The following is a 25451-nucleotide window of genomic DNA, read 5'->3' on the forward strand; positions in this document are numbered from 1 at the left end:
CCAGGCGCTGGGTTCGAACCCTTCCTCCCAGCACAGGAGCCTCCCCTGTGGTGCCAGCCACGTCCTGGGGGGACCAGCACCAAATATTTCTCTGGGTGCTGCAGGAGGGCTGGCAGAGGAGGGTGGGGAGCCTGGAGGTCACGAGGCAGTCACACACACGTCAGATCCCACGGGCTGGAGTAGCCAAAACACATGAAGAGCACAAGGCCCTTATAGCCTGAGGTTCTTCCACCGGGGCTGAAGGATCAAATCTTTTCTCCCCCTTAGGCTTTCTGCAGCACCTTTTAGTTGCCAGCAGATTGCACTGCAGCTGGCAGGAGCTGCACAGGGCCCTGGTGCAGACCCAGAGAAGGCCAGAGAGCTTCCCCTGCCAGGGCAGGAGCCAGCAGGCTTCCCGGAGAGCAGGCAGCACACTTACGGGCTTCAGGGTCTTGCATTTTCCCTACAGAAGCAGGTCAGACATTCGTACACCCACAGTGTGAAGGTGCAGGTGAACAAAAGAGCGTGCTCCCCTTCTCTCAAGGAAGGGCTGTTTTTAGGACAGTGGTGTTCCCCTCAGGCAGGGCAATCCTCCAGCGGTGGCTGCCCAGAGAACGCCACAAGTGACGCAGTTTGAAGCAACAACAAACACAGGCAGAAAAACCTGCAGGGAGATAAGCATCTCCGAATAATTCGTGCCTGACCCAGGCGTGCAGGAGATGCTGTGCTGTCAAGGACAGCTCCTTTCAGACTCCAGCCCTCGCTTAATGATGCTCCATGGATTCGACAGGCTCTGAGCAGCCCCCACACTTCAGCACAGCGGCACCACGTCCCCCAGCAGCAGACAGTGCTTTAACGAGGGGAGATGGACTGCTGGCGAGTAGCAGAGGTCAGGATCCACAGGCAGACCCCAGGAGTCATCCACCCGTGTTTACTTTCTGCTCTTGTTGATTTCCTTGGCACATCATGACCTTACCAGCTGAAAAACAGGAGCAAGGCTCTACAGCACCAGAGTCACCACTCTGCGGCAAAAGGCAGGCACGTTATTTGCCCAGAGAGAAAACCCTCAGCCATTCTGACAGAACTGGAAGCAGTTAAGTCACTGCGAGAAGAAACGCAGACTATTTACCAGCGTGTTACAGCTCAGTGAACGTACAGCTGGCACCGCAGGTAGAGGGGAAGGAGCCTCCCTCTGCGTGCTGGCACAGCGGGTGCTGCACTGCGTGCTGAACCAGGCTGGGAGCAAGCGCCGCTGAAAAACAGGGATTGTTTCAGCTAGAGCAGGTCCTTAATCCAGCTCACTGCACAAAGACGTGCGCTGGCAGCAGCAAAGGGCAGGCTGGAGGTGGTAACATCCTTTAACAATTGCCAGGGTAAAGAGGTTGCTGGATTCGGGCTGCAGTTTGTCAACCCCAGCGGCACAGCCAGTTAAACAACCACCCCGGGTCTGCGTGGCATCCTGTGCCACCGAGCTGCTCGCCCCTATTTCCTGGCTGGTTTCAGGTCAGCACTCGCATCGATCTGACCTGCGGGGATGGAACAGGCAGTGCTATAAATAAAGAACAGTTAATCAACTATCTGAGTGCCCTTTTTACTGAGGCAAAGAAGACACAGAGAAATGACGTCAAGATGGGGGAAAAAAGCCGCACATGAATACAAAGACGATCCAAAAGAGCACTCCCTGGAACACACTCGAGGCTGAAGTGCTCCACAGCAGAGCTGTGCTGGCTGTTGAGTCAGACTCTCCAGTGCTCCTGCACTGACTCACCCCCTCCCCGCTGCCAGCAGTGTTCAATACCAAACAGGAGTTACTTGTTTGGGGTTCAAACATCTGATCCATTAGGAGCCAGCGGGCTTCTGCAGCCTTCACAGAGCCATTTCCCACTGGCTACCTGCTCTGTGGGAAAGGGAAGGGTGAGAGAAGAGCCCTAAATAAATCTGATTCTTCCCTTCTTTCCTCTGCTCCCAGCTGTGAGACAAAGACAACTGCTTGAGGCCCAGGGCAATGTGCAGATTCACCGCCTTAGGTCTTTTAGGCCAGGAGGTCCTGCAGTCCAGAGGAAGCTGCGGACAGATGCGTGCTCCCAGCTCTCCCTGGTGTAGCTTAGGCAGAAAGTTTGCTGGTTCCTTTTCCCTTCCCCAGGCTTGGGAATACACAACACAGCCTGCCCCTTGTAAATAATGCTTCTCCAGAGGAAGCCACCAGGCTCTCCCCAGCCTTAGGAACAGGGAAGAAGAGATTTCCTAAGCACCCCGGAGAAACACAACACTGGGCTGTCCCCTGCTCAGCCACTTGCACTTCATGGTGCCTTGGCCAGGAAGATGCCACAACTCGCACGTTTCCTAAGCCCTAAGAGAAGAGACTTGCTCTTCCAGTCATCCCTCCCCCAGTATCTGCATGCCCACACCCGTGGCACAGCACCACCGCCTCTCACCAGCTACAAGAAACCCCATCAGATAGGAGAGCTGCAGCCCTAGGATCTGCCAAGAAGCTTCCTTCAGCACACGGGCTCCCACACAGAAGCAGACCTGTTGCATGACCAAATGCATCCAGAGCCAGCACAAAGCACGTGTCCTGCCACCAGAAACCCGTCCTGCCGCACGGCCTCACGCCCCATCCCCACGTGGCAGGAGTCCTCCAACCTGAGAGACACCGGAGTGATGCTCAGAAAACCTCTCCCATTTCCCTGCTCCCACGCGTTTCCTGTGTGACCTTGGTCCGCAAAGCCCCGTCCCAGAGCCTCAGGGCGTTGTTTCAGGAGCATTTGGCTTTGGCAGTAAACTGGCTCAAGTTCCTTCCTTCCTCCCACCTCCACAGGGGTTAAGTGAGAAAGAAGCAAACAGTGGCAGAGGAAAAGAACAAAGAGCTACTTGAAGACCTGGCCTCTGTGCCAAGGGGCTCAGGAAGCTACACCCTCATTTTCTTCAGCTGGGATGGAGGGACATTACTGTCTGCCTCTGCTACGTGACAGACGACACAACGGATGAGGGCAAACATTACATCCAAGATGCTCTGAAGGTGACCCTTGCCGCATCTTGGATGTGGTACTAATAAACTCCTCCGTGGCTCTCCAATTTAACTTGTTCTATAAGTAAAACGAAAACAAAACCATGCAATCTCTTTGCAGCTTGACTTATGCTCCACATGACGCTGGTGAGAGCGCTCCATTTAGCAGCGTCCCACCAACGCTGGCAATTACATTATTTTCTAAGTACAGCTGAGGGCTGAATTAGGGTATTTCAGATGAAGCTCCCAGGAAGGAAAGCAAATAACATCAGATAATCAGACAACAGGCAGAGTTAGCAAACGGCCAAAATCAAAAAACATCTTTTATTGGCAAAAGTAACCAAGAAACCATTTTCTTCCAATAAACAAAATAAAAACTTAACTGGAACAATGGGAAATATGTCAACAAAATGAAACACTAGTAAGCCCCACATAAGCTTGATTGTTCACGTTCATCCTCTGGAAATATTCCTCCTCCTAAACCAGTGAGTTTTTCCTCCTTTACCCTAGCGCTCCACCTGAAGCAGTAAGGAAAAGGGAAGACTCCAAGTCATTTAGGACAAGAGAACAAACGCACGGGGAGGTATGAACCTGTCCATTTACATGAACAGAAGAGGCTGTGGGTACCTGCAAATATTTTACATGCAAAGTATTTGAAACTAACAATTTCCCCTCTTCTGGGGGATACAAAGATTTTACTACATGAACTATCATTTTTCTTTTCAATCCCAGGAAACAGGTACAGCTGTGGCCTACACAGGTTGTTACAACTCAAATGCTACCTGCGGTTTGTCAGTTAACACCTCCGGAGTCATAAACTTCGCTAGTTCAAAAGAAAAAAAAAAAAAATCTTATACAGAGTTCTTAAGGTGATTGTGTTGAAACTCAACATTTACTCATGTTGGGTAATCAAACACCAGCCAGTGAAAGCAGGTATTTAAGAAAACCTTGCATTCATTGATAGCAGGGATCTTGGAGGGAAAAAAATAAAAATAAAAAGAGAAAGACGTGCCCAGGTGCAGTACACCGGTTCCAAGGGGGGACACGTTAACTGAAACCATTTAAAAAGAGCTGGTTAATGAACAGTTATGCAGATCTGTTCAACTTAAGTAGGTAAAGATTTAATAAACAACAAAAAAAGGAAAAAACAGTGTCTTAAAAAAAACATAGATATTTACAGTTTTACTTAAACGTGGTCTGTACCTGCACCAAGCTGCACGCTGTGCACACACCTTCACAGGTGCGTGAGCAGAAGCAGCTGGAGCACGGAACTGCTGGGGCAGTGAAACACCACCACGAAACCAGTGGGAATTTCAGCTCGGGGAGGTACTGCCTCTGCTGCTGCTGTGCACAGAACAGCAACGTGATCAGACAGAGGAATTTCAGCGGAAACAGAGGGCCTGCTGCACTAACCTAGCCATGATTTTACAAAACATTTTGAGATCTAACACCCGTACTACACCTTTTGTAAGAAAATAGAGAGCAGCTTTCAGCTGCGGTTCTTCTAAACTACGGTAGGAAGGCTTTGCTAGCACTCCTCCTAGCTTGGCAACCATCTGAGGTAATTGCTGATGCTGTTAAACGAGCATCCTTCATTTCTCTCCAGCCACGCCGCCTGTCGCCTCCTTATTGAGTCCTCTGATTGACAGGTCATAAACCACTTCCTCAATTTTCTTGACGTCGTATTTCAGGCCATCGTAGCGCTTCCTCAGGGAGTCGTTCTTCAGGTTGAGGAGGCGGAAGCCAGAATCCAGCTCATTGATAAATGTTGAGATACGGAGAGGGCGAGAATAGTCACCAGCCGTGACGCTGTTCACCGCCAGCCTGGCCTACGAGAGGAAGGAGAACATGAGAGGGATCTTCCCAGATCACTTCACGCCTCCCTTCAGTTACTTCACCAAACGAAGCAGAGTTGTTCCAGGTAGTCAGCTAAATTATATCCACATCTACCTTTCTGCTGACCGGAGCCCTGGATTTTCAATCCAGTGACTACTTTAAAGCTTAAAATATCAGCGAGGAACAACTCTGGCATACAGACAAGCCTTTTGCTAGAAGTTCAGACTAAGGTGTTCCAAACCGTAACTTATATAATCAACTTAAGAATAGGTAATGTGTTTTTTAAATTTTTTTAAGGTCACTTTCAACCCAAATATATGCATGAATATCTTCCTTACCAGCTCACTGGCAAGAGTTAGCACACCAGAAAGGTAGTCTTCAATGTCCAGGTGAAAGCCCCTCTCTCTCTCAGCTTCAACTATGATAAAAAGCAGAGTGGCAGTCAGGTGATACTGAACATCAGCGAAGCCAGCAGGTTGAAATTATGTTTGTCTATTTGAGCTAATTTGAAATATCAAAATTATGAAATACTACTGCAAAATAAAAGTCACCCTTCTCCTGTATATGATACTATTACTGCCTCTTTGCAGCATTGTGATTTAGCATCTTATACAGCCTCAGCTGCACATGCAAAAAGCCATCTAATAGAACAACTGAATTTACATTAATATACAGGAATGATGCCTGGAGTCCTTTTTAAAAACAAGGAAACAAACAAAAAACAAGCACACAAACACCTTCCTAATTTTTTTCAAATCCCTTCCTCTGGGAGGCAGCAATTCTCTTATAGCATAAAAACCTGTTTTCCCCTCTTTTTAAATACCAAAACCAAAAGGTGAGAAAAGCAAGCTGTCATCTTTTTATTACTCTTTTGGTAGACTAGGCAATTTGCATGAATACCTTTCATTAATGAAGAACTAGTTAATGCATAAATACTTTTCTTACATTAATTTTTCTGATTCCCACTTTCGAAAAGCAGCTGTTGTTTATGTAATAAAATCCAGTACCAGATAAGTTTTGGAACCCATTTCTTGGGAAGAAATTAAGTTCTGCTGTTCCCCTGTACGCCTCTGCAAGCTACAACATCTGAACATTTCACAAGCACTTTCTCCCCAGTTACAACATTAACTTACTCCCCAGTATTTCTGCAACAGCTTCCCGGGTCACTAACGTTTCTGACTCCAAGTAGACTACAAATGCTGCCAGAAACACCAACCGCTGAAGCACAAACCTCCAGTGCTCATGGAATCTGTTGGGAAAAACATCAAGTCAAGGATAAAAGAAAAAAAAAAAAAAAAGAAGTAACATCTATTACTGGAGAGATGGGCAACACGCGTTTTAAATGTCTGCAGTAGGCATTAATTATGTTTTTCACCTTTACACATAGCACTTTGCAGTATTTTTTGCTCATCAAAACTACACCAGCTTAAAATCAGCTCCTCAGCACCCCAGCACTGCAGATTTGAGCTGACAAGATTCTTGGTTTGTTCTTGCTAGACACTGTCCCCTTCTGGCGGCAAATAAAATGTAAGGGTGATGACTTCACTTGGAACCTGCAGTATCACACAGCCATTTCATGGCAGACTTAGAGCTGGTTTCAGAAACATCCCCAACCTAACGACTTAAATTAATAGAGCAGCAAATGTTCTGCTTTCAGAAATATGGGCTGCTCCTATAGAACACCAATTTCTTATGTTTTCCTTTCAGTAACAAAGGAAAAAGATAAAGGGAGAAGAGCTTGAGCAAAAGCATTTTTAAGTGGTGCTGATAAAAACTCACACTTCTCTACTACTGGTTACTTTTCAAACAGGAAGAAATATCAGGCTCATAAACCTTCAAATTACTCTTCCAAAGCAATGGTGCCAAACACGCCCAGGCGGCGCTCACATCCATGCCTGGCTGTGTGGGCTGCACACCTGTAATACTGATCAGCAGGGAACTTTGTCTTCAGGGATTCCATCTGCGTGCGTACTGTACCAAAGTGTTCTCGAGCCTTCTGACATTTCTTTGGTACTGGAAGAAAAACAGGGCAACATTCAGTGCTTGACAGGGAACACGGATCTGTAAACAGAGAGCTCTCTAAAGCCGACAGCGTTGCTTACGCTCCTTTAAACACGCTGCTCCCTTTTGGGCACGACAGTCTACAGGCATTCAGGTTGATCTGAGAAGAATTTATTGTTACACCTTGAGTCACAGGTAGGTAACAAACACTCCTGGGCTTTGGGCTGCCTGACGTACACCATTCCCAGTTTGGAACCTGAGACAAGAGACCCTGGTGTTGTCACCGCTAACTGTGACTCATTACTGCTGCTATAGGACTTAAGCCACGGATGGAGACTCCATTTTGTAGTGGGTTCTGACAGGAGAAAAGACTGGGAGGGTCACCGGGGGGATCATAAAAGCTGGAAAACAGCGGGGGATACGAATGGACAGCCCAGCTCAGGAAGAGCAGGGGCTGCAGGGCCCTACTGGGGCTGCCAAGAGGGGCGAGACAACACAGAGGGTCAGCACCTGAAACAGGAGCCAGACCCTGAGCAGGCAGGCAGCTCGCTGTCAGCAATCCAAGGAAAAGAAACTGCTCCTGCTCTGTTTTAAAATCCTGCAGTGCTCCTTTACAGCATTTGAATGAGCTGGGCCTCAGCCTGCCCCATGTGCACTGGATCTCCACACCAACACGGTCTCCTGGCTTCGCGCACACACTGCCACCTCCTGCTTACTGGCCCCAACTACAGGCCCGTACCATCAGGCACAGACGCTTCAGGTCTCTGCTCCTTCGCTGCAGCTGCTTAAGAATCAAAGATAGAGCTGACCCCAGAGCTGCACGCTGAGCATCGCTGCCCAGCACAGGCAGAGCCCCCCAGAAGCAGCCACCACAGAAATGCGCTGCCCCCTGGGAGAGAGGTGAGGTGTAAAGCCCAGTGAGAGCCACGTTAGCCAAGAGGCATCTCAAGGCCCTGGAGAACAGGGAAAAGCAGCTGCGTGCTGCAAGGGATTTAACGCCAAGGAGCCGTGTGGAAATTGCCTTCTCTCAAGCCTCCAACTGCTATGAAGCTGTATGAATGCTGAGAAGCGCTGCACTACCGGGATTCAACCATCATCAAACCACGCTGCAGTCACAGCAGGCAACACCTGAGAAGTGCTATTTTCTGTGCAACAATCTTTGTTACTTGACGTTCTATCACTTGCCACAAAGCTTGACCAAAGCCACTACTGACTCTGTGACTGGAGGACCTGACAAGCTGACAGCGTGTTACCGTGAGTTAACACTTGGCCAAAACGTGCATTTGGCCAAACGTGCATTTGTTGTCTGTGATAGCGGATGAACGGCAAGCTGAGTGTTCTCCTTTTTGCCAGTTTAACTGCCTCACGTCCCTTCTCAGGGCCTGCAAGTCCCAGGACCAGCTCCCTCCCTGACTTAGAAGGAAAAAAAAATGAAAATAGGAGAACGCACTGAGCCAGGCACAGATCTCTGCTACTAAACATTGCAAAACCACCCCAGAAGCTGACAGCCGAGGGGCTTCTCCCTGCACCCACGGACCCGCCGGGCCTCTCCCCTTCCCTGACGGCTCTCCGTGCGGGCAGGGCGGCTGCTTGGGGCAGGGGGAGAGGGCAGGGAGGGGATGCGGGGGATGCAGGGGGCAGGGGGGCACTCACTGTGCTGGAAGCCGCCCCCCTGGTGCACGCCCTGCAGCAGCGTCAGGATCTCGCGGGCCGTCTGCTCCAGCGCCTGCACGACCTTGCGGATCTCCTGCGGGCACAGCGCGGCGTCAGCCCGGTTCCCCCCGGCTCCCAGCCCCATCCCCGTCCCCTCCCCGTCCCGCCCCGTCCCCCGGCGCCCACCTCCCGCACGTCCTGGTCGGCGGTGAGCACTCCCTGCAGCGCCACGAACATGGCGCTCACCGACATGGCGCCCGCCGCCTCAGCGCCGCCCGCGCGCTGCGCATGCGCAACGCCTGGGCGGGAAGGGGAGGAGGGAGGGAAGGGGGGCACTTCCGGCGGCTGTGGTGAGGCGGCCAAGATGGCGGCGGCTGGGGCAGGGGCTGTGTCCGCCTCCTCCTTCCTCTCGCTGGAGCCGCAGGCGCGGCGCGGCCCTCGCAAGGCGAGGAGGGGGCGCAAAAAGCGGGCGGAGGAGGAGGTGAGGGGGCTCTGCGGTGCCGTGGGGTCGGGTGAGGTGGGGTGAGGTGGGGTGAGGTGGGGGGCGGCCTGGCCTGGCCTGGCCTGGCCTGGCCTGGCCTGGCGGGGCTGGGCCTGTGCCTGTGCTGACGCTGGCTGTGCCCGCAGGAGCCGCTGCAGCCGGGCGTGGTGTACGTGGGGCACCTCCCGCGGGGCCTCTGCGAGCCGCAGCTCCGCGAGTACTTCGGGCAGTTCGGCACCGTCACGCGGCTCCGCCTGTCCCGCAGCAAGAAGGTGAGCCCCGCCGCGACCCCCTCCCTCCCTCTCCCTTCTCCTCCTCTCTGTCTGTCTGTTTGTCCGTCCGTCTGTCCGTCCTGCAGCGCCTTCAGCAGCCCCGCGGGGCCCTGCCCGCTCCCCGTGCTCTGCGCGCACCGCGTGGAGCCTCGCTGCAGTTCCGGGAGCGGGCGGGGGGAGGCTCCGCGCTCCCTAAACAGGGAACTCGGAAATTGCGTCCGGGGCTGGGAGCACGTGAGTCTCTGGGCTGCAAACGAGCGGTTTTTGTGACACTTCTTAAGTAGCACCCTTTGTCCTTAAGTAAATACCCTAAAGTGAGAAGTGCCGGAATGCAGTAATCCAGGGTAGATCGCAAAATGTCATGGAGAAGGCTCCTTGTTAGCTTCCTCATCACTTTGTGCTCCATAAATTTCACTTCTCCTCACATCGCGGGTATCATCATGTTCTAATATTACTGTGTAATCCATGTAGCAACAACAGCAATGCATGGTTTGTTTTTTTTTAACATAGATATCGATGAACAGACAGTTTCATACATAGGTGTATGTTAAGGAACGCTATCTGGCCAGTTTAGGACTAAATCTGGTGCTTTTCATGGCCTCACAGAACTCTGTGACAGTACTTGCTATTAGTGTGACAAAGCATCGTTTCAGCTCTCTCTCTGCCCTTGCTTGCAGACAGGAGGCAGTAAAGGCTACGGATTTATAGAGTTTGAGTCTGACGATGTGGCTAAGATTGTTGCAGACACGATGAACAACTACCTGTTTTCAGAAAGACTGCTGAAGTGTGAGTATAAACTGAGCTGTCCATTGTCTAACGCAAAAGCAAATTCATGCATATTTATATTCTCTCTTCGAACTACAGGAGGGATCTTGTCTCTTTATGAAGCTTTGGCCCAACACAATTCTCTGTGGGGCTGAGCTGTTCTTGCTTTTCCTTGCATGTAGAGAATATCCTCAGCAGCCTTTTGTTTCCTACTGGTTTTTGTTTTGTATTGGTTCATGCTCATTGTGTAGCACAAAGTCTCAGCCAGGGATGGGCTGTGTCGTAGAGCCATTTCCTTTAATGTGGGAATTTTTCTTTTATTACTGTTGCAGCTGCTGTCCATGTAGTTAGATGTAAAGTGTTATTTGGGGCAAAAGATAAAGGGAATTAGTTGGTTTCTCAGGCATTGCTTTGTAAAGGAACATGAGTTGGTGTAACTGCTCATGTTCCTTTGCATCAATTCTTGCACATCAGGTTTCTCTGACTGTTTTCTGGGTGCAAGTGAACAAGTGTTCTCTTTCTTTGTCTTACCACTGAGTATTTAGTTACTCTGTTCATGAACTGCTGTAGTGGCGTTCTGGTGTAGCTGTGGGTGATGTTACAGCGGGCCCGAAGGGCGTTACATGAGCGGGTTTGGTGACAGGAATAGCTGTGCTATAACCTGGTGTCCTGTGCTGACGATACAGGTCAGTTTGTGCCTCCTGAGAAGGTCCGTGAGGATCTCTTCAAAAACAGTGAGAGGATGTTTCAGAAGCCTTCCCAGCCAGCAGTCAAGCGGTACAACAAGATACGTTCACTCGCCGAGAAGGCCAAGATGGCAAAGCGGCTGCTGCAGAAGGAGAATCGCCTGCGGAAGCGGCTGGCTGAGAGGGGCATCAAATACAGCTTCCCGGGATTTGTAAGTCTGGGATCGTTCTGACAGGTGTTTTGTGAAAACTTGCTTCTAAGGATGTGCTAAATACCAAAATCATGTCTCATGTGGAACTGGCATGAGACCTGGAGTAAAACAGAGACCTACATGTGTCAAGAGTTGTGTAAAAGCTCCCTAAAATTACAGTGTAATGCTCTGTATGTGTGAGTTTACTTTTAGAGGAGTAAACCAGTAGCAGCAAAAGGGAGAAGTTCCTTTTTCCTGTTCCTATAGGCAGCAGGAGGGTATCCCATGTTTTTAATACATCTGTAGGTCACAGAAAAACAACGGGGGCTTTTCCAAACCTCCGTGCTGTGTGTGGGGGTGGTTGCTGTAGGAACGCTGCAGTAGTTACAAAGCAGAGGAGTCTGTGTGCTGTTAGGTGACTGTTTACGTTTTCATCTGGGAAGCTTGTAGTGATTTGCCTGATCTGTCTCGCTTCCTAGGCTGCACAGGGGCCTGCTGTGAAGAAAAGGAAAGTTAAGAAGTCCAAGTCAAAACTGAGCGTTTCTCTGAGCAGCCAGGTAAGACCAAACAGTCCTGGCGGTGCCCAGCACTGCGACCACTCACCCTGAGGCAGGCGTTTCGGGTCTGCAGCTGTTTCTTCTGAGCCATTTTAGTGTCACAAACTTAGATATTGTTTTCCTTTGAGAGATTTTTGTGACAGAAGCACCTCTTTTGAGGTGGATGAACACATTTGAAAGGAAGAAGGTGGTTGGGTTCACTCCCTTCCTTATCCTCTTGCAGTATTCAGCAGCAAAGGCTTCTTTCTGCCCAGCGCGCTGTTACTCAACCAGTGGAGCTTGCCTTGAGGTGTGCCCAGGCAACAGCCTGCTGTCAGCCTCTGCTGCTCGGCGCTAACCTAATGCCAGCCTCCTGCCAAAATGGAATTGAACAGAGACTGTGATCTAATGCTGTGTACCCCACTTATGTGCTCTCTTGTCCCTCCTCCCTCGTGCTCTCTCATCATGGTTTTCCAGTACTTGAAAGTTAATGCCAACTAAAACTGGCAGTAGGGTGAAGGGACAGATCAGGTCATCGGGACTCAGATTTGAGACACTGACAGTCTAAAAGGTCTGGAAGGTATTAATGTGTTTTATTTCATTGCTTTTTTTTTTTTTGCTTAATGACTTATTTAATGTGTTTTGATTTTCTTTTGGGGACAGGGCTGGTTGTGAGGGAGGCAGGGCAACTCATACGTTTGGTCAACTGAGTTCTGAGAAATTACTGAGAGAATGAAACTGGAGTATTTCAGCTTGGCTGTGGGCTCAAGTATGGCACTTCTGTATGCCATTCTCAAACATATGTAGTGTTTTTTTTCTGACTCTTTCAGTCTTGGATTTTTGAGTACTTTGAGTCAGGAAACAAGTTCAGAAAACCAATCAGTGTAATGACATATTAGAAAACATTTATTTTTCACACTTACTCTTTTGGAGACGGCACTGTTAGTCTGAAGCAATACTGTCCAAAGATGATTATGAAAGGAAAACAATTTTCCCTGATACGTGGAAGTTCTGCAGGAGAGCTGGACCGAGGAGCCTTGTGGTACCGCAGAGGCCGCAACAACTTTTTCCGGCAGGTGCTTTGCTTTGCAGTGAATCCTGTTTTTCTGATCTCCTCAGGATCCTACTCCAGTCTGTACTCCTACAGTGCTTGAGCGCCGGCAAGCTCACCAAGCAGATGACGACGCAGATGACAAGGAAATAACTCTCAAACTGCCCCCTGCAAGTGTTAAAAAACCTGTGAAGAGACCAAGGAAACGGCAAAGAAAAGAACCCAACCTGGAGAAACAGAAATAGACTTAAAATTCTGGTGGCTTTTTCTTCTTCAACTCAAACACTGGTGAGGTGGAACTTGTGCCCTGGCTCAGTTTGTCTCACTAGGCTGTTTCAGCCTCTCACGGGCAGGGAACGCGTTCACAAATCGTTCCCCTCCTGTTTAGCCAGCGGGGAGCTACAGTCTTCTCTGCCCTTGAAGATTGTCTTGGTTTTTGCACTCATGAGTGCGAGTTCTCTGACATGCCTGCAGTTGTTGTGCCAGAACATTTGGTTCGTTCTGTGCTCTTTCTCCAGTATCCCCTGTTCTGAAAGAACATGTGAGGCTGTCCGTTCTGATCCTGCTGATGGGGTCGGTATTTTATACCTACTGGCTTATAAAATACATTTTTTAACCATTGCTAGTTGTACTGGCTCTTGGTAGCGCCTCTCTTTAGCTGAATATCTGTGCTGTATGCGAGTTTTCACATAATTACACAATCAGAAGGGTATCTTCTGCTCCCGGGGCTGATAAGCTCCCTGCAGTACCATAAGGAGCCGCTGGGTGGGTGAGGCAGGAGCAGGAAGGCAGGGCTGTGTCACTGGTACGAGGCCAGGGAGCAGCACAGCTTTTGGCTGTGCCGTGAGGTGTGTTCCTGCCCACCTCAGCCTGCCAGAGCTGGCTTGGAACTGTTAAGGCTGACATGCCCACAGGGACAAGCTGCATGCCTACAGCTTATCTCTTGCCCAGCTGCCCTTTACTTAGTGGAGGTGGTACAGAAGCTGGAGATGCTTTTAAAAAATCTTTCTCCAGCAGGCGTTTCTCTCAAGTTTTTGTTGTTTGAAGATGCTACAGAACCCACGCTGAGGGCTTTCCTCTTAGAGAAGGTGTTAACTCACTGCTCCAGAAACTGGATCCTGCCTTAGGAGGTTGCCAAGGTGTGGCTAGATGTGGGAGGCGTGCTCACAGCCTGCGTCTGACTTCTGGACTTAACCTGTCCTGTCTGGAGGTGCGGTTGGACTGTGCAGGCAGACTTTGAATTTTCTTTCACGTCTGAGCAACGCAGAAATTCCAATTTGTTTTGTAGCAGCTACTTGGCCTTGATCTTTTACTGCCTGAGATTAAACGCTCTGCTGCTGCGCTGCTCCAGCTCACACTTGGCAGAAGGCTTCAGAGGACAGCCCAGGTGCTAACTGCCTGTGCAGGTGGGTGGCTGCTGCTGGTTCCTTGGCTGTTCTCAGGGGGACTCATGGCAGAGGAGAAATCAGAACCATTGGCAGGCTAATTCCCTCCTGTCCCACCTGATCACTCGAATAATCGTGTGTGCACAGTGACTGAAATTAGACAGTTTTCCTTTGTCACTCTTAAGTGTGGGGGAAGCCCCTTCGGTGAGTTTGTCCTACAAGACTGCTACAAGACTTCATGCAGCAGAGAGCAACAGAAGAGAAACAGAGTGCGTCTGCCCAGAATGGGCGGTTTTCTTTTTTTAAAAAATAGATATTCTTTGAGTGAATAAAGAGGGCTGGTAGGGCAAGGTGAGGAAGAAGCGGGGCTGTGCTTTTTCCTGTGTGGAGCTGAGTGTCTGGTGTGCCGTCTGGCACAGGGGGGCAGCACACACCAGCTGTGTAGGGACGCGCTGCTCTGACAAACAGGGCGTAAGGTTCCCTGGGAAATGAGCTCCAGAACGAGAACGAAACCTCGCCTGAGCGGTTTGCAGTGACCTGGCTGCGCCTCTGAGCTGGCTGCTTTCTTCCATCTTGGGCTCTGCGGTTTCACTCACTGTGCTTGTCGTGCCTGGGCTGTCCCGTCCCGTTGTGAGATCTCCCAGGGGCTTGTTTGTGTGCTTCTGCACATCTCTTGAAGGTGTGTGTCTTTACGCAGCACCCTGGCTGCTGCTTTCTCTCCAGATTTGTATGCCAATGTGAGCCTTGATGGGAAGAAGGCGTCCATGAAAACTGTGCCTGCCATAAGATCCTCTTCCTGCTGTAATTTTCCTTTTGCTTATTGGCCATCTGCGAACTGATTTGCTTAGACGGCAGATCTCATGGAAGGAAAACTCAGAGCCATTTGAGTAACAGTCAGTGAGCAAGGCACTCAGCTGAAGGGTAAGTTTTCTTGGAGATAGCTTCTGTTTTTAGGCTGCCGTGTTATTAATACGCTGCTGTCCTGGGAGATGCACGTAAGCAGAAATTCGGACACCTGATACTCACCAAGCATAGTTTCCGTAGCAAATGGACAGCCGTGCTGTGTCAGGAGCTGTGCTCTGGTCCTTGCACCGGGTCTCATTTCTCAGCTCTCCAGCCATTTGCACGCTCATCTTGGACACGTGTGGAGCTCCTGGCCGCTGGGTGTAGGGCTGTGGGCTGTTTTACAGGGATAAAAGGTGTGCGGGGCATTTTGTCTGCAAGGCGTAAGTTGCAAGCTCTCTGCCCTTCTGTACTGAGTGACTTTGTGGAGGAGCTTTGTTGGCCACCTGTGGGCGTAGCACTGTGCTCAAGCTTCAGAAGCACCTGGGTGTTGAGAAAAATCTGCACGCTTACTCAGATTCCTCTTTGCAGGAAGGGGATGGAGCTGAGGAGCACACAGGATTTCCCAGTGCATGAAGTACGGGAAGTAAAAAGGGAAAGAAGGGCAGAAGTGGCTGGAAAAACGGGAGAGGGATGATGAAGCCAAACTAGAGAAAAAGGTGTTGGTGAGCTTGGAAGTGTTAGGCTGCTAGAAATTAAAGATGTGGCCTGATGTTTTTTGTGTGTGGTCTGTTAGATGCAGCGTGGTGTGCTGGAAGCCAAGGTCCAGGTGCCTGCTCGTGGGTCCCAGGTGGAGGAGGAGAGCAGGCTGGGCAAGTGATGCTTGCTCTTGCTAGTAACGAGCCTGTCAGTTTGCATACCTGGCTTTTAAAGTGTCTGCAGCCCCGAGGAGCAAGGCTACAAGCAGTCTGCAAGTAGTGTGTGGTGCGAGGGAGGAGCTCTGAGAGGTGGTGTCATGTCCTCTCCAAGGGAAGCACCAGCAGAGGCAGGGGGAGCTCTGGCAAAGTCCTCCTCTATCGACTTCCCCTTGATGGTACTGGGGTGTTTGGTCCTTGCTTTGCACATCCTCCTCTTGCCCCAAACTCCCTCGCTGCTCAGGAAGCTGTTCGAACACATCCCTTTTGCCAGAGCTTGTGATCAAACCCCCAAATCCGTGTGGCATCCAACTCCAGGCACCAGGGGCCTGCACCCTCATGACCGAGGGGACCCTGGCTGCTGTGGGGTCAGAGGCAGTGGGCAGAGCCTCGTGTGCCTGCCTGAGCCCCCAAATCCAGGCCCAGCCCTCCCTGCCCAAGGCCAGCAGGTCTCAGAGCCAGCTGGGGAAGTGTTACACACCCTGGTCCCTGTGGCCAGTAACTACATGGATCTCTTGTGGTGGGAGAGGATACACTATGGGGAGGCTCCTACACAAGCCTTGGCTCTGATCAGGGGGAGAAAATGCTGGTTTGAGGCTTTCTTGAAACGTTGGGCTGCTTTACTGCAAGCAGTTCATTGCGTGTGGCTTCCCAGCAAGGCTCAGCGTGCTGAATAATGCAGAGAGGGATGCGCAGCACTAAAGAGCTTGGTGAGGGATGGGAGAAAGAGGAAAACAAAAGAAACACTTCTGCCTGGGATTTAAGGGAGGCAATCAATTAATCAGAGCGGGAGCTGCAGCGAAGACGAGCGGAGCGCTAGGAGCGGGTTTGTTACCTCTTCAGTTGGTCGGTGCAGTAGGTTACTCAGCTGCGGCGTGGTTTGCGGGCAGGACAAAGAGCTGGTGCCCACGTGGAACAGCAGCACGTGTATTTTGGGCTGGCCCTTCACACAGTGACCGTCCCTGCAGGCTGATTCCAGCCCCTGCAGCAGCTGGGTCTCGCTGTGCACCTGGCTCGGGTGCTGCCCGGCTGTTTTTGGCAGGAGGTGCTGTGGTTTTGCTGGGATGAGGGAGATGTGGAGCACGTCCCCGAGCCCTGGGAGCCCCGCCCGTGAATGTGGATGCAGCCCTAGATGGAGAAAAGCAAACCACTACCTGAAGGCTGTGATTCTGCAGTGCTGAAGGGACCCGGTGAGACTTGCAGGTGCCAGGCTGAGCTTGCACGAGCCTCCTGGCTGGCGGCTGGGGAGGCTGGGCCGTTGAGCTGCCCAGGAGCGAAGGGCTGAGGAAATGTCAGACAAATCCGTAAAGCTGCTTCCTCAGCTTTCCTATGCAAACACATTAATTATTTATTGGGTGATGCTTAAGGGGAATTCTGAACTAAATCCTGAAAAACAAACCATCCGGGTTTGCTCCAGCTGCCGGAGCTTTATGGCTGGGCAGGAGGGAGCTGTGTGAGGGCAAAATGCTCACCTGTGAGGCCGTATGGCCTCTCCTGAGGCGAGCCTTACCCTTGGGTGTGATGCCAGTGCAGTCACAGCAGACAGGCTGCAGCCCTAGGTCTGGTCCTGAGAACAACTGCCTCAGCTGCTTCCCCCCCCGGCTCGTAGCTTTACAAGATGAAATCCTGCTGTATTAGGACACAATGCAGATTCAAGCAGTGGGTTTTTACCAACCATTTGGGGTCGGTGACTTGGACAGTCAGTTCAGCGGTACACTTACTGTGCTGTTGTTCAACGTCAGCCCTCCCGTTGAATTCGTAAGAGCTTGCATTAATTTCGGGAGGAATCTGCACTTGGGGTGAAGGGTGACCTAATCTTTGAAAAGGATCTTAATCCACTTACTTAGCCTCTCTTGCGGAGCTCAGCGCTTTTCCCTTGTCAAGAGCAGACTGCATGCCTAACCTTGATGTGTCACTTTCCAGTTGACTTAGTATTTGGGTGAGGATGAAAAGGAAACCTTTTCCAAAGATTAAAAGAATCTGTGCTGCTAAGGTATGCGTGTGTGACGTGCATGTATTAAACAGGAGATGTGAGCGTAATTGTAAGGCTGTGGATGGTGGAAAAAAGATGAAATAAAATCAGAAGAAGACTAAACAGAACAAGGACGGGAAGGGATAAATCCATCTGAAAGAGTGTAAGTGGAGTATTATGAGGGAAGGGGAAATGGGGCTGAAATGTGTTTTAATGTAAGCTTAAATGTAAGACAAAAATGGGATTCCTCTTAGTTTGGCCTGTAAATTCCTCTTCCCAGAGGCCTGAGGGCAGCCAGGAAAAATGGGGGCACGTGCAGCTGCGATCCAGCTGTTAGACCTGGTGCCTGTTTCTAGCTAAGACAAGGAACCATTCGCCTTCTAGGCCACTGCATTAGATCTGTCTCAGGTCAGAAAGGGTGGAAAGCAGCAGCTTTCTGGTAGCCAGTTCAGTTTTGGGGGGTTCAGCTTGGACTCCAGAGTCACAAAACCAAAAAAAAAAAAAAAAAAAAAGGCCCCAATTAACACTTCCTGGATTACATGTGATGCTTCTCCTTGGGTGGCCACCTTACTGTGAGTGAGCGGGGCCACACAGACGTGCCCATGTGCACCCTGTGAGCCTCGGAGCCATTTGCTCACTTCCCTCTAATCAAAACCTCGTGCTATCGGATTTTCTTTTCTGTTTGGTGACCGAAGCAAGGCTTCGTGTGCCTTCACGTGGGAGATAAGTGGGTCAGCGGGCTGCTTTGTTTGCGGCAGCTCTCACGTGGAAGGAGCGAAGTGCAGAATGCTGAGGCTTGGCAGGAAAGTGCCAATTAAAGATCGCAGTGCGAGGGCATAGTTATTGTCTGAACTGAGATCTAGGGCTGCAGCAACCGTCCTGTACAAGGGGAAGAATGAGGAATTATTAAATTTTGTGTTGATCCAGACTAGCTACTGCTCTCTCTGTTTCACGCGTTGGCAAGGAGCTTGTTCCCTGTCTCACAGGTAAGCGAGGGGTGGAGGAGGTGAGCCTAGAGGAGGGGAGCCTGTGATCAAGCAGGATCCCTCAGAAGCTCGGTCAGCAGCTTGTGCTAATCCCTGCGATTTATCTTTGTTGGAGCAGCCCAGCTTTCTCCTTAGCACAGCACAAGTGTGCTCAAGTGATCTGGGCATGAGATGTGAGCGCCAGAGATGCAGTGTTACGGAGAACCAGCTCAGTTGTGCCACCCGTCATGCCTGCAGGCAGCAGTGGAGCTGGGACAACACGCAAAGGAAACGTGGCTTTCCAACGCTCAGCTCTAGGAAAGCAACTTGGGCTTTGGCTCCAGTCCTGTGCTATCGAGGGCAGCTCCTATCATCATGTCATTTGTAAATGAACACGTTGCACCTTGGAGCACTCAGCCTCGCATTCCTGAGCAGACGTGTTGCAAAAGGGCCCTGGGGGTAAAGGGAGGAGCAGGTTGCTCAGGTCGAGTGAGTTGTTCCTACTGAAATAAGAGAACCTCTCTCCCTCCCAGCCCTTCCATTTGCTTCCCACTAGTCCTGTTTCACTGATGTTTTTGTCTGAAAGAGCAGTGTTTTAAAGGAAAGCTCATATGTCATTATATTCCTTTATATGAAGAAAGTTTTCTGACTTTGCCCTTCCTTCCAGCATTCTGCGCCCTAACTGCAGATGTCTGTAAGCTGATCTGTTTCACCTTGCAAATGGACTGTATTTTTTTCATGCGTATAGGCACGCACCTCTTCACAACAAGCAGAAAACAGTGTATTTTGCAGGTGGACAAGAGAGATCAGTGCTGTTTCACTGGGAACAGCACAACCATAGGAGACAGCAGTTCCTGCTGCGCTACTCCTGCCTGTGCTGGAGACCCACACGTGAGGTAGGTGAGTAAAATGGGTCTTTCAGAAATGAGGCTGTAGTGGCCAAGGACTGGTAGGGAAATAACATGCTGTCACCTAAATTTAGAGAAATCCTGAGCTATCCATTTAGACTTGATCATATCAGGAAGTGTAGATCTGGTTCCTCTCAGAGTGTCCTGATGTGTCTTCTTGATAGGTTTCCATCAAGAAAAGCCATCTCTGAGCAGATGTGAGAAATACTGAGATGCTGTGAGATTCCAAAGGAAAGCTTAAAAAAAAAAAAGTCCATCAAGGGACAGTGTTGTTATTAGAGAAAGCAGGATGAAGTGTTTGCAATACTATGGGAAGCAGTGATTTGATTTTTAAGAACTCTAAAGGGGAAGAATCAGAACAGTGCCTGTGCTGCATGCTTTTCTAAAGTTTGCAGAAAATCTGCAAGTTCTAAAGCATTACTTCAGACTTCTTTTCCTCATGAAAGCGAAGCTTCTGCCTGCGGTCTGTCTGCTTCTACTCAGCTGTCAGGCTCATCCCCTTCTTTTCCCTTTTGAGGAAAGAATCTCAGGTTTCATGAGAACTGGAGGAGAGAGATCGTTGCCAGCCTCGAGGGAGGGAAGGAAGGCAGGAGGGAACACGGGCATGGAGTGATTCCTTTGGCAGCAGCACCAGGCGATCCCCACACGTGCAGGGCTCTGCAGCAACCCCACCTGCTGTGGTGTCCCCTCCTTGCAGGGAGTGCCACAGGGTGCACAAAGGAAGGCAGGGCTGCTGAGGAAGCCCTCGGGATTAGAGGGACAAAGAACCCAAATCTGTAGGAAACCAGGCCTCATTCGTCCTGCTGCTCATGGAACAATTAGGTTATCTTAAATACAATGGGGTTATCTTAAATACAGGGGCATGAGCTATCCTGAAAGTCCCTGCAGGGCAGTGGGGAGATGGTGATGTAGTAACAAAAACACCGAAACACTGAAGCTGATTAAATGACAGAGGAATTTATTTATGTGCAGAGTCTGCCTGTTTTACACTGAAGCTGTGAAGAAAATGCAGCGAGAGGCTGCTATTTTGCAACAGGGGAGCCTCCAAGTTTGATGCGTTGGTCACCTGAAGTCTTGCGACATAAGGGAAGAATAAAGAGTTACGCTTCCTGCGCAGTTTTTACTTAGGAAGAAAGAGAAGGAGGTCCCTAAAGCCACCCAGCTGCACCTCAGCGCCGCTTTATGGAGCGCTGGGCTGTGGGGCTGACCCTACAACCAGCAGGAGTATAAAGAAATGAGGAACGCCCCCCGGCAGGCGGTTATGGTGTGAGACAGGGCGGTGCTGAGGGACGTGCAGGGGCCATGTGTTGTGTGTTTGTTTGTTTATTTATTTATTTATTTATTTTTATTAACACGAGTGAACGAACGCGCCCCACGTGCGGGGCCGTGGGGGCGTGAGGCGAGGCCTTGGGTCTGCGGCCGGGCCCCGCCCGCACGGCTCCCGCGGCCGTTGCCATGGCAACAACACCCGGAAGCGGAAGCAGCGCCTCAGCGAGGCCCCCTGCTCCGCGGGTTCCGCCCTTCCGCATGCGCACTGCGCGCGCTGACCTCACCGCCCCCCCCTTACCACCGAGAGCAGCAGCGAGCACCACCCCGTAGCTCTCTATGATCCGGGCGGGGCGCGGCCCCCCTTCCTCTTGGAGCGCATGCGCGCGGCGGGCCGGGCCGAGCCTTCTAGAGGCGCGAGGGCGGCGCCGCGCAGGCGCAGTGCGCGCGGGGCTGGCGCAGGCGCGGCGGGTCCCCATTCTTCGCGGGGCGGCGGGGCGGGCGCAGCCATGCAGCGCTGCGGGCACTGAGCCCGCCGGGCCCGCCCCGCCTCGCGCCGCCGCCAGGTACCGGGGGGACCGGGGGGGACCGCGCTGAGGGGGCTCTGAGGGTTGGGGGGGGGCTCCGCGGCCTCGTCGGGGGGGTGTGGGGGGGCTGCGGGCCCGGCCCGGCCCGGCCCCTGCGCGAGCCCCGCGGCCAGGCCCCGGCCGCCTCCTGTGGGAGCTGCAGCGCGGGGGGGGGGCGGTGGGAGGGGGAGGGGGCCCGGGGCTGGGGCCGCAGCGTGGGGAGGCGGCCGGGCCCTGCGGGCTGTGGCAGCGCCGCTCGCCCTGTGGGAGCTGCCTTTGTGCCGCAGGGCCCGGCTGGGCAGAGCCTGGGTTGCGCTCGGTGAGCGGGATGGGGCATGGAAGCTGCCAGAGGGACGGAGCGGTGCCTAACCGTGTCACCGTGGGCGAGCCGCTGTTGTATTGTCATCCTTTTGCTGTGTTTTCGTGTTGTTTTGTTGCCTTTTTTTAACAAAAACGATGACCACCACAAATAGGATCTCTTTTCTATGCTGATGCCTGCAATGTGCTTGGGAAATGCTTGGGGCTGGACAGACAGCTTCAAAAATGTGTGTTCCAAGGAGAAAAAGGCCGTGGGGGCATTCTGGCCTTGCCTCACTCAGTGATAACAGTGAGACGGTGCTAAAAGTGAGGCGGCAGCGTGCTCGGGAGGTGGGAATAAGTTTCTCTCCCTCATGTGACATTCCCTAGAGGGACGTTTGGAGAGGATGCCTACAGAGAATGAGCTGCTCCTCCAGATACTTAATTCCTCCAGATATTTCATCTTTGAAGTCCTGTAGGAATCTTAAATCCGAGCTGCAATTGCAGGGTTATGGGCGCCAGATACTTAAACAACAAATGTCTGACCCAAATGATTTATGCCCTCCTCCCATGTGTTCATCAGCCCTCCCCTCTCCGTGGGGCCGGTCAGTCAGGGCTGTTAGCTGCTGGAGGATGGGAGCTGGCAGCAGGTCCGGCTGCCCCAGGGTGGGTTATGGCACGAGGAGGTCGGTGCTGCCTCAGCAACCTCGGTGATGGGGCCAGGTGTGCTGTATCACGAGAAAAAGCCTGAGTTGGGCTGGGTGTAAGGTGTTGGGACAGGTAAGGGAATGGCAGCTCCCTGCTCGTTGTGCAGGCAGTGATGGAGCATGGCGTGCCTGTGGAGACTGAGCTGCCATTTCGGGCACCCAGCTGGCCTCGGATGACTTGGCTCGGGCTCCTGTGTCACACCGAGCCTCTTGTTAACTCCCAGCATGTCCAGGCCAAGGTTTGAGATCTGGCTGCTGTGCCTCGGGGTCGGGCTTGCTGCTGCTAACGCCTCCTCCTCGATTCCTGTGGCCGAAGCTTCCTCTGCATCCTGACAGGGCCAGGGCACCTCCCAGCATAACTGCCCGTGCATTAAACATGCTGCCGAGTGTAAAAGGGTTTTGCAGCTGAGTTAATGCACAAAACCAATTTATCTTGTTAATTTGTTCAGGCTGTGACTTGAAGAAGTTGTAAACAAGCAGTCTGAGGGGTTCGGCTCTGCCGTGATGAAGGGCTGCTGTTCGTGGCAGCCTCGTGCAGAGCAGCTGCAGCTCGTCCCCAGGGTTTCATCTTGTTCCGTGCTCACATCCTGCATTTCCATCGACCCGCTGGGTGCTGCAGGTTGCTGTGTGTTTCGTTCCAGCCCTTCCAGTAGTTTGGGTATCGTCCATCAGGCCAACCTGCTACCTGGAGCCCCGGTGCAAGCCAGCAGAGTCCTTGTGCAGCCAGGCACTGAGCAGCCCAGCAGCCACACAGGGTCCCTGGCATTCTGCCCTCAGTGTCTGGCTCTGTTGTAAACACGAGAGCTCTCTTTCGCCTCTTTTTGGCAGGATTAGCAGTAAAAATCCCCAAACGCATCGGATGAGTGCTGACCCTTGGAGTTACAGAAGGGCAGCAGATGGGTTCTGGGGTGTGAGAGGCCAGAGGTGATTGCCGGGAGCTCTGATCTCAATTGGTGTTTAGCGTTTGGTCTGTCTGGCTCTGTCACTTAAACCTCTGCTCAGCTGGCTCCCCGAGGAGCCAGGCAGCAAAATGAATTGTTAGGCAAGCATCATCATCATCAGCAGCAGTTTATGGGAAAAAAAAGCTTCCAGGGTGGTTCTGGCTTGGGTTGTGCATAAAGCCTTCCCTCCCTGCTCCGTGCCGCTACCCAGCGAGAGGCTCCTGGGGGTAGCGAGCTCCCGGAGGCCTTGTGGGGTACGGCGCTTGTATCGCAAACCCGCTGAGCTCTTTGGAACTGGATTATCCGGATCCCGTACCCAGCATGTGGTAATAGGGCTTTTCCTTTCCCCAAGGTGTTGGCTTGCCCTTGGTTCCCACTGCCACTGGGGCCTTTCTTTGCCCTGACTCTGGGAAAGGCAGTGCCCAGCTCCTGCCTGTGCATCGCCTGCTGTTCTCCCACCTTTTTTTTTCTTTCATTTCCACCGAGATGCTTCCCGTCCTCAGGATCAGGGGTGACAGCGGCCGAGGGGCTGGCATTGCTGCAGTACGGGGGCAGGTTGCAGGCTTGTGCTGCGTGCTGGGAAGCTGCTCCTAGTGAGCAGCCGGGCGGTGGGATGTGTGCTCTGATTTTGGTAGCCTTTCGCTTCAGGCCTTGGGGCTGAGATGCCCACAGGAGGGGCGTGCCCAGGGCAGCTCCTGACCTTATGGGATTTTCAGCTGCATCTCAGCACTCGGACCCTTTGAAAGGAAGGAGACCTGGAAAGCTCATTCCGGACTTGTCCTTGGCCTCAGACAAAATTAAAACCAGACTAATCTGAGAGAGGGGTTGTGTTACCAAAACAAAGGATGATGAAACTGGTTTTCCCCCTTGCTCTGGAAGAGCGGAGCCATTGGGGTGGGCGTTGGGGTCGCCCTGAGGCCTTCAGCCTGCAAGTGCCCTGGGGCTGCTGTGGGTTCATTTCTGCGGGGGTTCTGCAGGTGGGTGCCTCGCTGCAGGAGCAGCTCTGCGTCAGGTGTGCAGGCTTTTTGTGGCAGCATACAGGAATTCCTGCGACCTGAAGCTTATCTCTCATCTTACCAGGCCAGGGGAAGACAACTTTCGTGCCTAGCATCTGTCGTGGAAGGATTGCAGGGGGGCTGCGAGGTCTTAGCTTAAGCCCTGGAAATCTTTCAGACGTCTTCATTCTGGAGATCTGCCTCCTCGGTTTTCCTCGCGTGCTGCTGCGGCTCAGTTACCGGCTGAGCCCCTTCACAGACCCCAGCGGGCCAGAAGAGCTGCTGCTCAGCAGGGGCCTTGCAGCCCTGCGGCTGGAGGTGGTTCTGTGCCGGGCAGAGCCTCCCAGGAGCCTCCTTAGTGTGCCTGGTGCAGGGGGGGAAGACCCAGGAAAGCTTCCAGCAGAGTGGTTGTGAAATACCCTGGGCACTGAAGGAAGATCATCTCCCACTTGTGGAGACAGGTGAACAAAAGGGAGCCCCTCTGCCAGCGCTGGGAGGTGTCCCTGCGAGGTAGGACAGCTGCTGGTGTGCTTGCCACCTCTGGAGGCTGAACAACAAAGTGCTGAAGGCTTGGAGGCTGTCACAGCAGATGCTTTCTGCTGCTGTTTGCATATCTAGGGAAGGGGAGGTGTAACTGCAGAGCTGTTGATGAGCTGAGTACAGACCAGCCCCCAGGAGAGCAGTGCTGCATTTTTTTTTAAACATTTTCAGGTTTTCTTCCTCTTTGCAAGCACAAGAAGATGCAAAGTTTCTTGTGAAGGTAGGCGAAGATGAAGCCTTACTTGGGCGTTACAAATAACGCAGCTTCAGTTTGGGTTTTCCTACACACAGCCAGAAGTTCATTGAGTGGGGTACCCCGGTTAATGCTGCCCCATCTTAGGTAACGAGCGTTTCCTTGTTACTGCCTGAGCTGGCTGGTTCCCCACGCCGAGCCAGTTGCCTTGCAGCGGATTGTACTGGCGTTAGGGTGGTGGTATCGGGGCTGAGCAACTTGGGGCTGTGCAGCCGGTGTCAGCTTTCTCCTTTACACTCCCCGTTTTGAGCTCCAAGCCCGCATTACCCTTAAGCCTCTCTGCTGGCTTTGTGCTGGGTAGCTCTTGGTGGAAAATGTCGGTGTTGCTGGCGGGGGCTTTGAGTAAGCACCAAGCTCTTAGGGCTTAACAGGGGGAGAGGGACCTGCGTTTGTGCTCTTCTCCCCCAGAGGTGTTTGAAGGTGGTGCCACGAAGCAGGGGATCTTCTTTAGAGCTCAGTCCTCACGTCCAGGTCACACGCCTCTTCTTCTGTAGTGCAGGG

The 25451-nt window shown here is 52.0% G+C and overlaps 3 protein-coding genes across 8 annotated transcripts in view; 2 read left to right on the forward strand and 1 right to left on the reverse strand.

The window, feature by feature from the left end:
* Positions 1-3285: 3285 nt before the first annotated feature.
* TSN (translin) lies at positions 3286-8785 on the reverse strand. The gene is made up of 6 exons (XM_082763667.1): positions 8663-8785; positions 8477-8570; positions 6739-6835; positions 5956-6071; positions 5161-5240; positions 3286-4815 (listed from the first exon to the last, which is right to left on the reverse strand). The coding sequence occupies exons 1-6, from the start codon at positions 8726-8728 to the stop codon at positions 4579-4581; spliced, it is 690 nt and encodes a 229-aa protein (XP_082619793.1). The 5' UTR covers positions 8729-8785; the 3' UTR covers positions 3286-4578.
* Positions 8786-8831: 46 nt separating this feature from the next.
* Positions 8832-13079, forward strand: NIFK (nucleolar protein interacting with the FHA domain of MKI67). The gene is made up of 6 exons (XM_082763666.1): positions 8832-8957; positions 9104-9229; positions 9907-10015; positions 10681-10892; positions 11351-11428; positions 12527-13079. Exons 1-6 carry the CDS (start codon positions 8841-8843, stop codon positions 12701-12703), a joined length of 819 nt encoding a protein of 272 aa, XP_082619792.1. The 5' UTR covers positions 8832-8840; the 3' UTR covers positions 12704-13079.
* An 8008-nt stretch (positions 13080-21087) lies between these two features.
* The window catches only part of CLASP1 (cytoplasmic linker associated protein 1), a 147994-nt gene continuing 143630 nt past the window's right edge, over positions 21088-25451 (forward strand). For all 6 annotated transcript variants that reach the window (XM_082763322.1, XM_082763318.1, XM_082763316.1 and 3 more), the window contains exon 1: positions 21088-21217. The gene's annotated coding sequence lies outside the window, so the exon portion shown is untranslated. The remainder of the gene's footprint in view (positions 21218-25451) is intronic.

Source organism: Aythya marila, assembly GCF_965140915.1.
Source record: "Aythya marila genome assembly, chromosome: 6".
Lineage (NCBI taxonomy): Eukaryota > Metazoa > Chordata > Aves > Anseriformes > Anatidae > Aythya > Aythya marila.

What these genes read in the sequence shown, in the direction of transcription:
- TSN (XM_082763667.1), bottom strand. Translation starts at nt 8,728, where the DNA reads ATGTCGGTGAGCGCCATGTTCGTGGCGCTGCAGGGAGTGCTCACCGCC. An exon ending in CCTGCTGATCAGTATTACAG is followed by an intron (nt 6,072 to 6,738) that starts GTGTGCAGCCCA and finishes TTTTCCCAACAG; the next exon opens with ATTCCATGAGCACTGGAGGT. An exon ending in TAACTCTTGCCAGTGAGCTG is followed by an intron (nt 4,816 to 5,160) that starts GTAAGGAAGATA and finishes TTCCTCTCGTAG; the next exon opens with GCCAGGCTGGCGGTGAACAG.
- NIFK (XM_082763666.1), top strand. Translation starts at nt 8,841, where the DNA reads ATGGCGGCGGCTGGGGCAGGGGCTGTGTCCGCCTCCTCCTTCCTCTCG. An exon ending in AAAAGCGGGCGGAGGAGGAG is followed by an intron (nt 8,958 to 9,103) that starts GTGAGGGGGCTC and finishes CTGTGCCCGCAG; the next exon opens with GAGCCGCTGCAGCCGGGCGT. An exon ending in AATACAGCTTCCCGGGATTT is followed by an intron (nt 10,893 to 11,350) that starts GTAAGTCTGGGA and finishes CTCGCTTCCTAG; the next exon opens with GCTGCACAGGGGCCTGCTGT.